Source organism: Pundamilia nyererei, unplaced genomic scaffold, assembly GCF_000239375.1.
Source record: "Pundamilia nyererei isolate P.nyererei 1_Seehausen unplaced genomic scaffold, PunNye1.0 scaffold01379, whole genome shotgun sequence".
In the NCBI taxonomy this organism is placed as follows: Eukaryota; Metazoa; Chordata; class Actinopteri; order Cichliformes; family Cichlidae; genus Pundamilia; species Pundamilia nyererei.
In genome coordinates, this window is record NW_005188780.1 from 1 (window position 1) to 11,995 (window position 11,995).

Sequence of the window (11,995 nt, forward strand, 5' to 3'; positions counted from 1 at the left end):
TATGAAAATCTTGCACCATGAATAGAAAGTGGGGGCTAATCAAGAACAAAACCAAAGATAAATGTTTATGCATGTTGTCATGAACAGCTGTGCTGTTGCTCTGTGTGTGCTGCTGAGCTGAGGACGAATACACTGTGTTCGCTGCAGGTTTGGAAACAGAATCTTTGGGCCGATCTGGAACAGGGACAGCGTGGCCTGTGTCGTCCTCACCTTTAAGGAACCCTTTGGCACCCAAGGTCGAGGAGGCTACTTTGATGATTTTGGCATCATCCGGTGAGGAGAAAAATACTTCAATCATAAAGTTAATGCTTTTTAAAGTACTGTGAATAAGCAGAATTATATGAGGGCTGCTTTAAGGCAAATGTTACACTTATTTTAGAAAATAAGTGATCACAATTATTTAACAAGGTTACCCACAGACTTTGGATTTATTTAGCTGATTTTTCATTTTTATTTTTTTTTATTCCACGCAGATTACCTTGAATGTTAACAATAATTCAGTTGTGGGGGGCACCCAAAAGAAATAAATACGTTGAACTAAATCTAAAACAAAGATTCAATGCGCTTATCTCTAATGATGAATATAAAAACAAGCGGAGTACCAGAGAGTAAATATGTGTAAGAATACTTCCTAATATTTATATTGGGGCAAGACAAACATGTCTTTGGCTATGAGCTATCATCGGTGCAAAGAAAATATAATTCATTGGCAACCTATATACCATTTATATTTATTAGCTATTCAAGTTTTGCTAATGTTACCACACTAGTGAGTTAAAGTGCAGTTGTGTTTTGTTTTTTTTAATTTGTACATTAAGAGCTCACTGCAGGGAGAATGTTAATAGATTTAACCGGTTTTACGAGCACATTAAAACCAACACATGATCAGTTATAATTTGAATTCATTTTGTAACAGTTTTCTGCGTCTTTAATGTGACCACCTGTTCTTTCATTCATAATCAGAGATGTCATGCAGAACCATTTGCTCCAGATGCTCTCCCTAGTTGCCATGGAGAAACCAGCTTCCACCAGCTCTGACGATGTCAGGGATGAAAAGGTACAAAGTCGCCTGGCAGAAACCAAATACTTGTGTTCTGTGTATTAAATGAGGTGTGTCTGGTCTTATACCTTTGTTAGGTGAAGGTGCTGAAGTGTATTGCTCCACCAACCATGTCGGATGTTGTGCTGGGTCAGTACGTGGGGGATCCAGAGGGTGAAGGAGATGCCAAACTGGGTTATCTGGATGATCCCACAGTACCTAAAGGATCAACTCAAGCCACATTTGCCACCACTGTGCTCTACGTACACAATGAACGCTGGGATGGTAAAGGCGCTTATTTGTTAAGAAAAAATAAAATAAGGTGTTTTAAACATTCTCCTGTGCTCATGAAAATGTTTCTCCTCAGGCGTTCCTTTCATCCTTCGCTGTGGCAAAGCACTGAATGAGAGAAAGGCCGAGGTGCGGCTGCAGTTCACCGACGTCCCCGGAGACATTTTTGGAACTCAGTGTCGCAGGAATGAGCTTGTGGTACGCGTGCAGCCCAACGAGGCTGTGTATGCCAAGATGATGAGCAAGAAACCTGGCGTGTACTTCAGCCCGGAAGAAACGGAGCTGGATCTCACCTACAAGAGCAGATACAAGGCAGGCTCAAGTTTTATTTATTTAATTGCCACACACACTCTGAGATCAACTTTGAGTAGGGCTGGGCCATATCATACCGTTCGCGGTAATACCGGTATAATGTTGGGCAACGATAAGAAAATGAAATATTGCGATAGAATATGGGTAAAACGCGCATGCGCAGTGCCTTTGTTTTCATACGCACATGGCGGAAAAAGCATGGCGGTGACGGTGAATGAGAAGATGGATCATTGAATGAATCAGATGAACCAGAATTGGTTTGTAAAAATGCTGCAACTTCAGTGGTGTGGAACTGGTTTAGCTTTTGTCCGTCAGATACAAAACACTATTTTTGGTAGAGCATGCTAGTGGGCCGTCGTTATTACAGTTTTTTTTGGAAAATACGGCACACTTAAAATCAACCCTTTGATTTTTCTGAAAATCGACAGTGCCCCTTATAATCCCGTGTGCCTTATGTATGAATTCTGGTTGTGTTTACTGACCTCGAAACAATTTTATGTGGAACACGGCGCTCGGAAATCTGTCAAATGTCGTAGCAGGAGCCTCGCGGAGTGATACGCACTGTGCTTCAACATAGTATTACCGTGTGTGTGTATAATCTCTTTTTAAGTTTTGTGGATATTATACATGGTTATGCTGAGGATATGTTGGCCAATTTCCACTGGCAATGCCTTTTGGTTAAACTGTCAGCAAGGAATTTGCATTTGCACTGTTAATTTTTTATATAACTTTAATGCACATAAAAAAACAGCTGCTTGTTTAAGTGAAAATACAACGATTGTTTTGTTGTTGTTTTCTTTGCGCACTAATAAAGTTGTGGAGTTATAAAGTATTTTGTCTAGTGTCAACTATATCGTCAGTTATCGCAAATTTTCAAATGTATATCGTGATAAATATTTTTGGTCGTATCGCCCTGCTCTAACTTTGAGTATTTTGGGGTGTTACAAGGTAATATAAAGAAGAATCTAGCACATATTTAACACTGACTTCAAAGACTGATTAAGAGTTTCACCCCGTTTTTAGAGCTTCAGAGGTAGTAGTACAAAAAAAAACCCAAAACAGGTTTCTAACAAAGCTGTAATATGGTATTTTTCTTTTAGGACGTGAAGCTTCCCGATGCTTATGAGCGTCTCATCCTGGATGTCTTCTGCGGGAGCCAAATGCACTTTGTACGCAGGTCTGTACTTTTCCTTGTCCACTCTTAAGTCACTGCTTGTAATCTAAAATCTCCATCACTAGATGGAGCCAGAGGGACCTCTTTTTGCTATCAGGTGCTGAGTAGTGAAAACCTTGCACCTCTGTTTGACCTACTTCTGCATGTTGAATTGTTGTCTGCAGTGATGAACTGAGGGAAGCATGGAGGATCTTCACTCCTCTCCTTCATCAAATAGAGAAAGAGAAGCCGAAGCCAATTCCTTACAATTATGGAAGGTAGGAAAGGTTTTACTCAGCTCTCACTTGGAAGAGGAAAATCATACCACATTCAAAAAAAGATTCTTTAGCCTCAGCAAACATGAAGAAATAATTGTGTGTAAAATGCAGCTGAAATATATGAAATCAAAGTATTAAAATAGTAAATCATTAAGGAAACCATGTTTGGTATTTAATATGAAGATATTCCGTTAAGTGTAAGCTTTTACATTGTACTTGCTTAATGAAATTACACAGAAAGTTTACATGTCAGCAGGTTTTTAAAAAATTTTGTTTTTAATGTAATTACTTTAATAAAAAAAATAATTTCCCCCCTTCCTTCTTTTTAGCCGTGGCCCTCAAGAAGCAGATGACCTCGTGCAGAAAGTTGGATTTCGTTACGAAGGCACTTACAAATGGGTGAACCCTCACAGACTTTGAATTGCGATGATATGAGGGATGAGTGGAGGTAGGATGGTAGGAGGGGTGCAGTAGGGCGAGTGGTTAGATATTTTCCAGTACAGGATCATCTTTGAGAAACAAGGCTTTTCCACGATGTGGATCTATCATGCCGCAAAGACAGAAAATCTCAGGTATTGCAGTTATTCCATAAGGCCTGGTCAAACTTTCACTAGACATTTGTGAGTTGATTGTGTTTTCATGGGCTTGTACCACAGTTACGGTGGTAGTTTTCATACATTCACAGCAGTTTTCAGCTTTAATTAGAGATGGGATCAAGTCTGTGAAAAAACAGAACGATCAAGGATTTTTGGGAACAAATTATTCTGCTAAGTGGAACTCCTTATTCCTGTCTTCAGTGATTAGATCAGATATCCAAACCACAAGAACAAAACGCTGCAAGCTAAGTGTTGTCCACATAGTGTCAACCAACGGACACAGAAAATGAAGAATAGGAACAAATGTCCGCTAGCTGTCGCTCTTAAATCACCACAATTTTAATGCCATTCTGCTTTTGATTGCATTGTTTGCATTTCTACTTTTGCTGCTGTTTTTCGCCTCCTCTGTGTGGGACCAAGGACATCATGGTGGTTTTAAAAATAAACAGATTAGTTTCCACGAGGCGATTTTCTTCAAAGCGTTTATACTGCGAGTCTTAACTGTCTTCACGGACGAGCAAAGCAGGCTCCTTTTTAGTTTCTGCACTTTGAGCTTCATTCCCTTTTTGTTTACATTTTCCAGATTTATTTAAGTTGCTGACATTGATTCCATATTTCAAAATCCAGACGACAGTGGTGTGTACCACAGGTCAGCAGTGAATGTCTGTTTTTATGCATTGTATACCGCACACTCATGTAAAGCTAGCGACATTTCCACAAGTTGTAATAAACTAGTTTTGCTTGTTATCGTGTTGTTTTGCCTTCTCATCTATCCTGCCTTTGACAGAAATCAGAATTGCTAAAATGCATGTGGAGAGGGGAGAGGAGGCTTGCTGGAAGCGCTATAACATATCATACTGACATTGCTTTAAACCAGGGGTGTCAAACTCAAATACACAGTGGGCCAAAAATCAAAACTGGAACAAAGTCGCGGCTAACGTTAATATTTATTGAAAAAAAAAAATCTTCCTCCAGATATAAGAATCTTTTCTTATCAACCCTTTTATTGAATAACAAGAAATGCTGTAATTTCTACTGCAATTTCCAATTTCATTGTTTCCTTTCTAATGAAAATGGAAAAAAATTAGTCCAGCCATGATTTGATACTAGAATGAATTTATTCACAGACAAATGTTGATGATTTCAAATGTATTAGTAACTGAGTGAAAACTGGGTCAGGCAGGATCACAGCTACAAATGACGTAGCGGACGGATGTTTAAAGACTTAATTCAGATTCATTTCAGCCTGGCATGTTTCCTCATTGATGTGGCCATTGTGGTATATTATACCAATGAATAACCTCATATAGCTACAGCACTGGATTTTATATGTATTCAGCTAATAATATAAATTAATTTATACTTGGTCCTTATTGACATTGTTGGAAGTCCAGCTATATATCTAAATACAAAAAAATTGATCATAGTTTGCAATTATCACACGTTAATTCCACGTCTGATGATTTATAGGATGGTGTTAAACCTTGACGCGCTTCACTAAATGGCATTTTTCTTAACCCCTTCTCCTCATTGGAGTGGGGCTGGAGCCCATCCCAGCTTCCATAGTGCAGAGGAAACACATTTAAATGCATGAAGTTCACAATTAAGCACTCTTTAAGTGCTTTCTGCCAGCACTTCTTTCACACCTTTTTGCAGCGTGTATTATTATTATTTTGTTTTAATTTTTAAACCATGATCTCAATGATCTGTTCTTCTTGGCTTAAGTAGGCAGTACTCCGTTGCTCCATTTTTATGTGGAGAAGAGTGAGCTGACATGTTAAATTCCCAATTTTTATGGGGGCATACACGCAGCGCCTGATGAAAAACGTCTGATTATAAAAGCAGATTATGCCTGATGTGAGGCCCATTATCTTTGATGGAGGATTTTAGGATTTGTTGAGACAGCTAAGGCAACGACAGCCTAGTTATGTCCAACACCTGCTTACTAACTGCAGTAGAGATCTGCAGCTTCATGCAATAATACATCTTCAAGGAGCCATCTTGTTAGCACGACCCATACAGACATAATGAAATTTAAGCCAATCTGAAATAAACCGTAATTATCCTTTGACTTTTTTGGTCAGACCACAAACAAAAGCTAAAGACTTGAACCATGCATTTTAAGGCACATTAGCTTTTTCTATTTAAAAACAGTTTTTGTGCGATTGACAGTATTTTTCACTTACAGTACAAGGCAGCAGATGTCAATGAATGATGTAAGACACTTAAAGCATACAGAGACGTGATGAGATGAGGTAATACATCTATTATTAAATAACTTGTGGCGATGGAAAGGTGTTTACTGGACGGAAACATTAAAGATTAATCCCACTCCAGAAGGCAGGCAATGGCCCTGCATTTTCTGAAGTCGTGAATGTTAATTTCTGTATTAGTGTTGTGATTTAAAAACTGACAGATTTAATTACTTTTAAAACATAAAAAGCATGCATCTTAAGCAAAAAGTAGTGGACAATTACATGAATTGGTTATCCTTCAAGTTTCAGTACACGTCAGGAAATAAAAGTACTTTTAACACGTTGGAAATTCAGTGTTTTGGTTTCAGAATTTGCTGAATTGGAGTTGAAGAGCCACACTTTGCTGGCACCATTTCCTTGCACGACAGCTGTGGTGTGTCCGGTGCAGCCTACTCCATCGATTTCTGAACGGCTGCGAAAGGGGTCGTGTTCTCCGTTAAGAAGGCACCTTTAGTTTTGTTTGTTTTGGGGTTTTTCGTTCTCTTTACATGTGTTCTGGGTGGTTCTGCAGACAGCTTATGAACTCTGTGACTGGGTGGCCCTCGAAGCAGATCTGATAGACTGCGTTGAACAGAGGAAACCTAAAGGAAGGAGGAGGCATAGTTGAGTGCTGGAGTGAAACAAACTGATTTCATTTCAAAGCAAATGGAACCTGTGAGTCTGTCTTACTTGTCGACCATGTTTTTGTGCTTGAGGATGAGATAGACCTCAGCTGCTGTCGCTGGTCCCTGCAGCTTCTGGCCATTCAGCATCTCTTTCTCCAGTTCCTCAATGGACTGAATGAGATAAGAACCAAGACATGCTGAAGATTCTTGAGTTTAAAATGAGAGAAGGTGTACACGTCTGATGCTCAGATTGGCAAAAGCTCGGAAATAATTACAGTTTAATTATAAACGCAGGGACACTTCCAACATGATGCAATCAATGGAGTCTGTTGCCATTAATGAAGAGCAGAACTTGTCTGCGATGCGTCTCTTTAAAATAAGGGATTTGACTCAACTGGTTGTTCTCTGGTTTCAAAGCACCTTTGTCATTTTTCAGCTAACTTGTTGTTGTGCAGCAGCTACGTCAGTGGCTCTGTGTTAATGTCATTTTATTAATGGTTCAATACACCAGTGCCACTTTGTAGACGACGTCGCTGACCTGGTCCCCATCTTCAAAGAAGCCATTTCAAAGGCAATGACATTGCAAGTTCATTGCACCCATTTACAATAATCCTCTGACCACTTTCTGGCTCTGTCGTCTTTGGCGTGACTGTAGAATTCAGTCAGAGTTTGCTGGGGTTTTTTAAAACCAGTTTCTGAATCTTTAGTGAGTATTAGTAGACAATATATAGTGCACACAAAGTATCTCTCAATACATTATGAGAAGTACAGCTGATGGTCACTATACTGCATCAGAGACCAGATTTGTGGGAAGAAAGAGTCAGAACAGCACAACAGCACTAACACAAAATCACATTTGAATTTATTATTTGAGAAAATGTGCTCATTCTAATTGTGTCATGGTGTTGATATAATTAATATTGGAGAGAAAATGACCAGAATGGGTTTTTTTTAAAATTTTGCCGATGAACTCGCTCACAGTTCTAAAAAAGAAAACTATGTATGTGTCAACCTCTACAGTCTTTGTAACCACAGCTGCTGCCCTCTGCTGGTCATTAGAAATAATGCAGTTTTATACTCCTTGCACAGGAGCATCAGACCAAGAGGTGAGATCCATCTTTAGTGTAGTCAGCATTAGGTGCAACATAATTACGTTTTAATATACTATACATACAAGTTCTCTTGTATTAATAACTTCACTATGTCAAGTAAAAACATTAAAAGGCATGAACTCATCAGTGTGCCCAAGTTTTGACATTTCCAGTAACTACCATAATAATAATCACCAATAAACCTTCAGCAAAACTTCACATTATATTAAATGATTTAATTTATTATTTAACATTTTAATTCTGAGTCAAATTTGATACTTGAGATGTTTTTGTTATTAGACCAATCCTGGGACCACGTCACCACAACTCAACTCGATCCAGAATCAGCTGCCAAAACTGTCACAGTTTGGCACAAACTACCTCAGATCCCTACACTTTCCTCTCTCCCCTCACTGCCTCTTGTATTCCTGCCTTTAATGAGAAGAATATATGCCAGGAATATACAAGCATTGCTTCTGCCTGAGCCTATGACATATATACAGTAATTGAACATATATATAAAATATCTTTAAAATTTGTACCTTCCCCGTTCTCACAAAAGCTTCAGCAACTTTGCGGTTACGTCCACCGTAGCAGGTTGTGATGAGGTCGGCCACGCCGCAGCTTTCAAGGAAGGTTGCTGAGGACACGGGCCCTTCTTTGCAGAAAATACGGGCGAAGGCAATCATCTCCATCAGGCCCAGCCTGATCACTGCCGCCTTCGTGTTGTCCCCGAAGCCCAGACCGTCACAGAAACCAGCTCCGACTGCAACAATGTTCTGTAGGACACACACAAAAATAATCGGATATATTATAATGACTTTTTTTTATTTGACTCTATACAAAACAGACTAGAAAAAGGCTCCAAAGCCTCATATCTGAGAAGTTGCAATGAGAGAATGTTTGGGCATTATCCTCTCCTATGATATTCTTATTTATTCTTTAATTAAAGGAAAATTAAGCAGAGAAAAAGAACACAACCACCAACAAACTAATTCTCTAAAAACATGGGAATCCACATCCTACAATAACGTGTGTAAAATTTCTTCGAAAACAAAATATTTGAGTTCACATTAAGAAAAAAATCCTTCCAGACTTTTCAACAACTATTTAGATTAATGTCTCGTTAGAGCCAACCCTTTCACAATGCTCACAATGGGTCCTTAGACATTTTGTTTGGGCAGCTTTACTTGAAGTGTTTAAAGTCTCACTGCGTACATCTACAGAGATCTCTGATCCTCACTGCCTAATTAACAGAGTGACTAGATCCCAGCACACTAAATGTGGGGCAAACAGCATGTTTGTGTGTGGCAGTGTGGTAAATGTTAATAATGCTGAGAGAGAGAGTCTGCAATGGTGACACATCCAAACACACAAACTCTGCAGGAAGAGAAGACATTCTTTGGTTTCAACAAAAATAAATGTTGATGTTTAATTTTTAACCTAAATCTTTTGAATCTGTTGTTATCTGTTCTGTGGGATCATCAGCTTTCAGTTTCAGTACTGACGTGCCCATAGATCAGCATGTCTTTATGAGGCACGTGCTTCTTATGTGACTCACAAGTACTGTGTCACTTCACTTTATAATCTCACGCATGTGAAACAGGAACTCTGTGGGGGAAAAAAAAAAAAAAAAAAAACTGGGACAAGGGATAAAATGCCTCTACTCTGTTTTGTGTGACTTTTGCTGAGAGTGCAAAAATAGTCATTGGTCCTTGATACCATAAATAAACCTGTGTTGAAATCAAGCTGACTGTCCATGTTTTGTAATTGTGTTGCAAGCAGACATATTCTGCACTGAGAGCTCACCTTCAGGGCTCCGCAGATTTCCACCACATCGTATTCCTCCACTACAGTAACTCGAAAGTTGCTGGTCTGCATGAGCTCCTTCAGGAGAGCACCGTGATTTTTATTCTTACAGCCTGTAAACCAGAAGAAATATGCTGACTGTAAACCCTGTAAAAAAAACATGATGGAAGCACGCGTTGAACCAAAGAACTAACGCTGAGGTCGCACAAAGCTTTAACCGAAACAAATGTGCTTCCCGTTTTTAGGCTAAAAGCTGCTTATCTGGATCTTTAATTCTTAATTAAAGTGCAAAAATAATTCAACAACAATGGGCCCATTTGAGCGCAACAAAGGGACAAAACTAACCAATGGTTGTCTCACAAAACTTCTCATCAGCAACTTCATTGGCGATGTTTGCACCCATCAGCACGCTCATGGTGATACCGAGCTTCTCCTGGATCACGTCAGAGATGAGTTTGAGTCCATCTGGACCCTCGTCTACGCCCTGAGGGAACAAAAGCACAACATGCTGGTGTCTGGATCAAACACCACTGAATAAACTTGGCAATATTTTGGAGATAAAAGGTGTAAAATCCATGTCTAGTAATAAAAAAAAAACAACCTTGATGAGTGATATTCCCAGTGCATCGTTCTTTATCTTCCCTTTTATGGTGTCACATACTTTCCCCACAAACTGGTGCGGGATCACAAACACCAAAATGTCTGCATCGCTGGACGCCTCCACCAAGTCCGGCACTGCCAGCTGAGAAGGGATGATGACATGTCTTTAAAGCCCGAGGCAACTTACTGTAGAGTAGGAACCTGCTGCATTCAAAAAAACTCACTCACTCTTACAGCTGTTAAACTTATTATAAAACTAACAGCTGCAAAGCATCTATTCAAGGACCTTATTTACATATATGAGACAACAGGCACTAAAATGTTTTTTTAAAAATAAATTTTTCTTACCACATTTGCTGGCAGCTTGTGTCCAGGAAGGTACTTGACGTTTTCGTGCTCGGAGTTGATTAGTTCAGTGAGTTTGCGCCCATTCACAGTCTCCTCAAACACCCACATTTTTACAGTATTGTCGAACTTTGCATTTTTATCAGCATTGGCACCCACGATCTTGGCAATGGCTGAGCCCCTGCGTGGTTAACAGTTACAAGTCAGTGTTCATTTTACGGGGAAAATCCATATTCTCACTCAGTCACACTGTGATCTAATGGGGTGATCATTAAAGGTAATGATTCCTATTTGATCCTTAACTAATATTTCAGGGCAAGACGGCAAAGCTGCACGCAGAGATAAGCTGATAACGGTATGCTGCAATCACCAATCCTCCATACGGTTTCCACGGGTGTACACCGAACTCCATTGAGAATTCTTGCAATTTTAATTTAGCATAAGCAGCAGCAAAATTACAATGGCTTTATAACCACTTTATGGAATGATTTTAATTATTTGGGGGGTAATCATGAATTCGGAAATAAAAAGAAATAGACATACATTTAATTTCGTTCCAAAATAAGAGCTACAACTACAAAAACCACAGTGTGTGTATGAAAAGAATGTAAAAATTTAATATTTTTTATTCGGCTCATAAACTGAACCCACACACCGAATTTACAGGATTTTTTAAAAATCTATTTTTCGTGTCAAATCATCTTTTATCTCTTTGGGGAGGTAACGTTAATTTATTAGACCGGTAAACGGAGCAGAGACATCAGCTACTGATGTCTCTGCTACCGCTAATAAGAGCGAGCTAACAGGCGGCAGACACCTTAAAGCTAACGACAAAAATCCCAGTAATGTTGCCAGACTTGTGGCCAGTTTTCTGCGATTATAAGCCGGCTTGTCAGCATGTGACTCCACGCGGAGGTAAACCCAACTGTCGCCTCCGCTAACGAAGCCTATCTGGTAGTTACAGGTACAGCAGGTCAAACTTCCCGCACGTTACTGTGCACCGTGTCCAGCGGATAACCGCACATATGAGACAACCGGACACGGTTCAAAACATCAACACTTCGACTTGCCAGTTTCCAGAGCCCACGATGCAGACTTTCTTCGGAGCTGCCATTGTGAAGAGGTAAACCGCTGAGTGTGTGGAGTGAACCTGTACTGACTGCAGTCCAGTTATGCAACACACACACAGTGCCTCCCTGGTTTTATTGGTCTGCCCGAGGGGAGACACCGGCCCGCCCATTAAAGCAAGGCCAAGGCCATCAGAGCAGAGGCTAGCATGCTAGACTGGGGCCAAAGTCTCCATGTCAGCCTTTATGGTTTCACATCATCTGCATGTGCAAGTGACTTTTCACCCAGAGGCGGCCAAGCTGTCGGATTTTATTTAATTTAAAACCTGAACTATGGTTGTTTGAATTATATAGATGATCAATGCTGACATACTAACACGCAATCTAAACCATTATCTTGTCTGTATATGTGTAATATATACTCACCAGACGTAGATTTAGATTAATGACATATCTTACATTTGTAATTGACAAAACGAGATGGTTAAATATTGAATACTTACCAACTTAGCAACAATTACTAAATGATTACAACTTAATCAAATCTTGTAATG

The 11,995-nt window shown here is 39.6% G+C and overlaps 2 protein-coding genes across 2 annotated transcripts; one reads left to right on the forward strand and one right to left on the reverse strand.

The window, feature by feature from the left end:
* Positions 1–122: 122 nt before the first annotated feature.
* Positions 123–4,416, forward strand: LOC102198618 (glucose-6-phosphate 1-dehydrogenase; the record flags this gene model as incomplete). Its single annotated transcript, XM_005755400.1, has 7 exons — positions 123–273; positions 964–1,057; positions 1,138–1,324; positions 1,407–1,642; positions 2,743–2,819; positions 2,981–3,073; positions 3,403–4,416. Coding segments are annotated over 7 exons (929 nt in total), but the record flags the coding sequence as incomplete, so codon positions are not given.
* A 352-nt stretch (positions 4,417–4,768) lies between these two features.
* LOC102198153 (glycerol-3-phosphate dehydrogenase [NAD(+)], cytoplasmic-like) lies at positions 4,769–11,592 on the reverse strand. Its single transcript, XM_005755398.2, has 8 exons — positions 11,445–11,592; positions 10,378–10,555; positions 10,031–10,171; positions 9,775–9,913; positions 9,430–9,542; positions 8,163–8,399; positions 6,594–6,700; positions 4,769–6,505 (listed from the first exon to the last, which is right to left on the reverse strand). Exons 1-8 carry the CDS (start codon positions 11,486–11,488, stop codon positions 6,409–6,411), a joined length of 1,056 nt encoding a protein of 351 aa, XP_005755455.2. The 5' UTR covers positions 11,489–11,592; the 3' UTR covers positions 4,769–6,408.
* Between the last annotated feature and the right edge of the window lie 403 nt (positions 11,593–11,995).

Coding starts and splice junctions, on each gene's coding strand:
- LOC102198153 (XM_005755398.2), bottom strand. CDS start 11,488: ATGGCAGCTCCGAAGAAAGTCTGCATCGTGGGCTCTGGAAACTG. Junction 10,556..11,444: donor ATCGTGGGCTCTGGAAACTG/GCAAGTCGAAGT, acceptor TTAACCACGCAG/GGGCTCAGCCATTGCCAAGA. Junction 9,914..10,030: donor TGGGAATATCACTCATCAAG/GTTGTTTTTTTT, acceptor TTGTTCCCTCAG/GGCGTAGACGAGGGTCCAGA.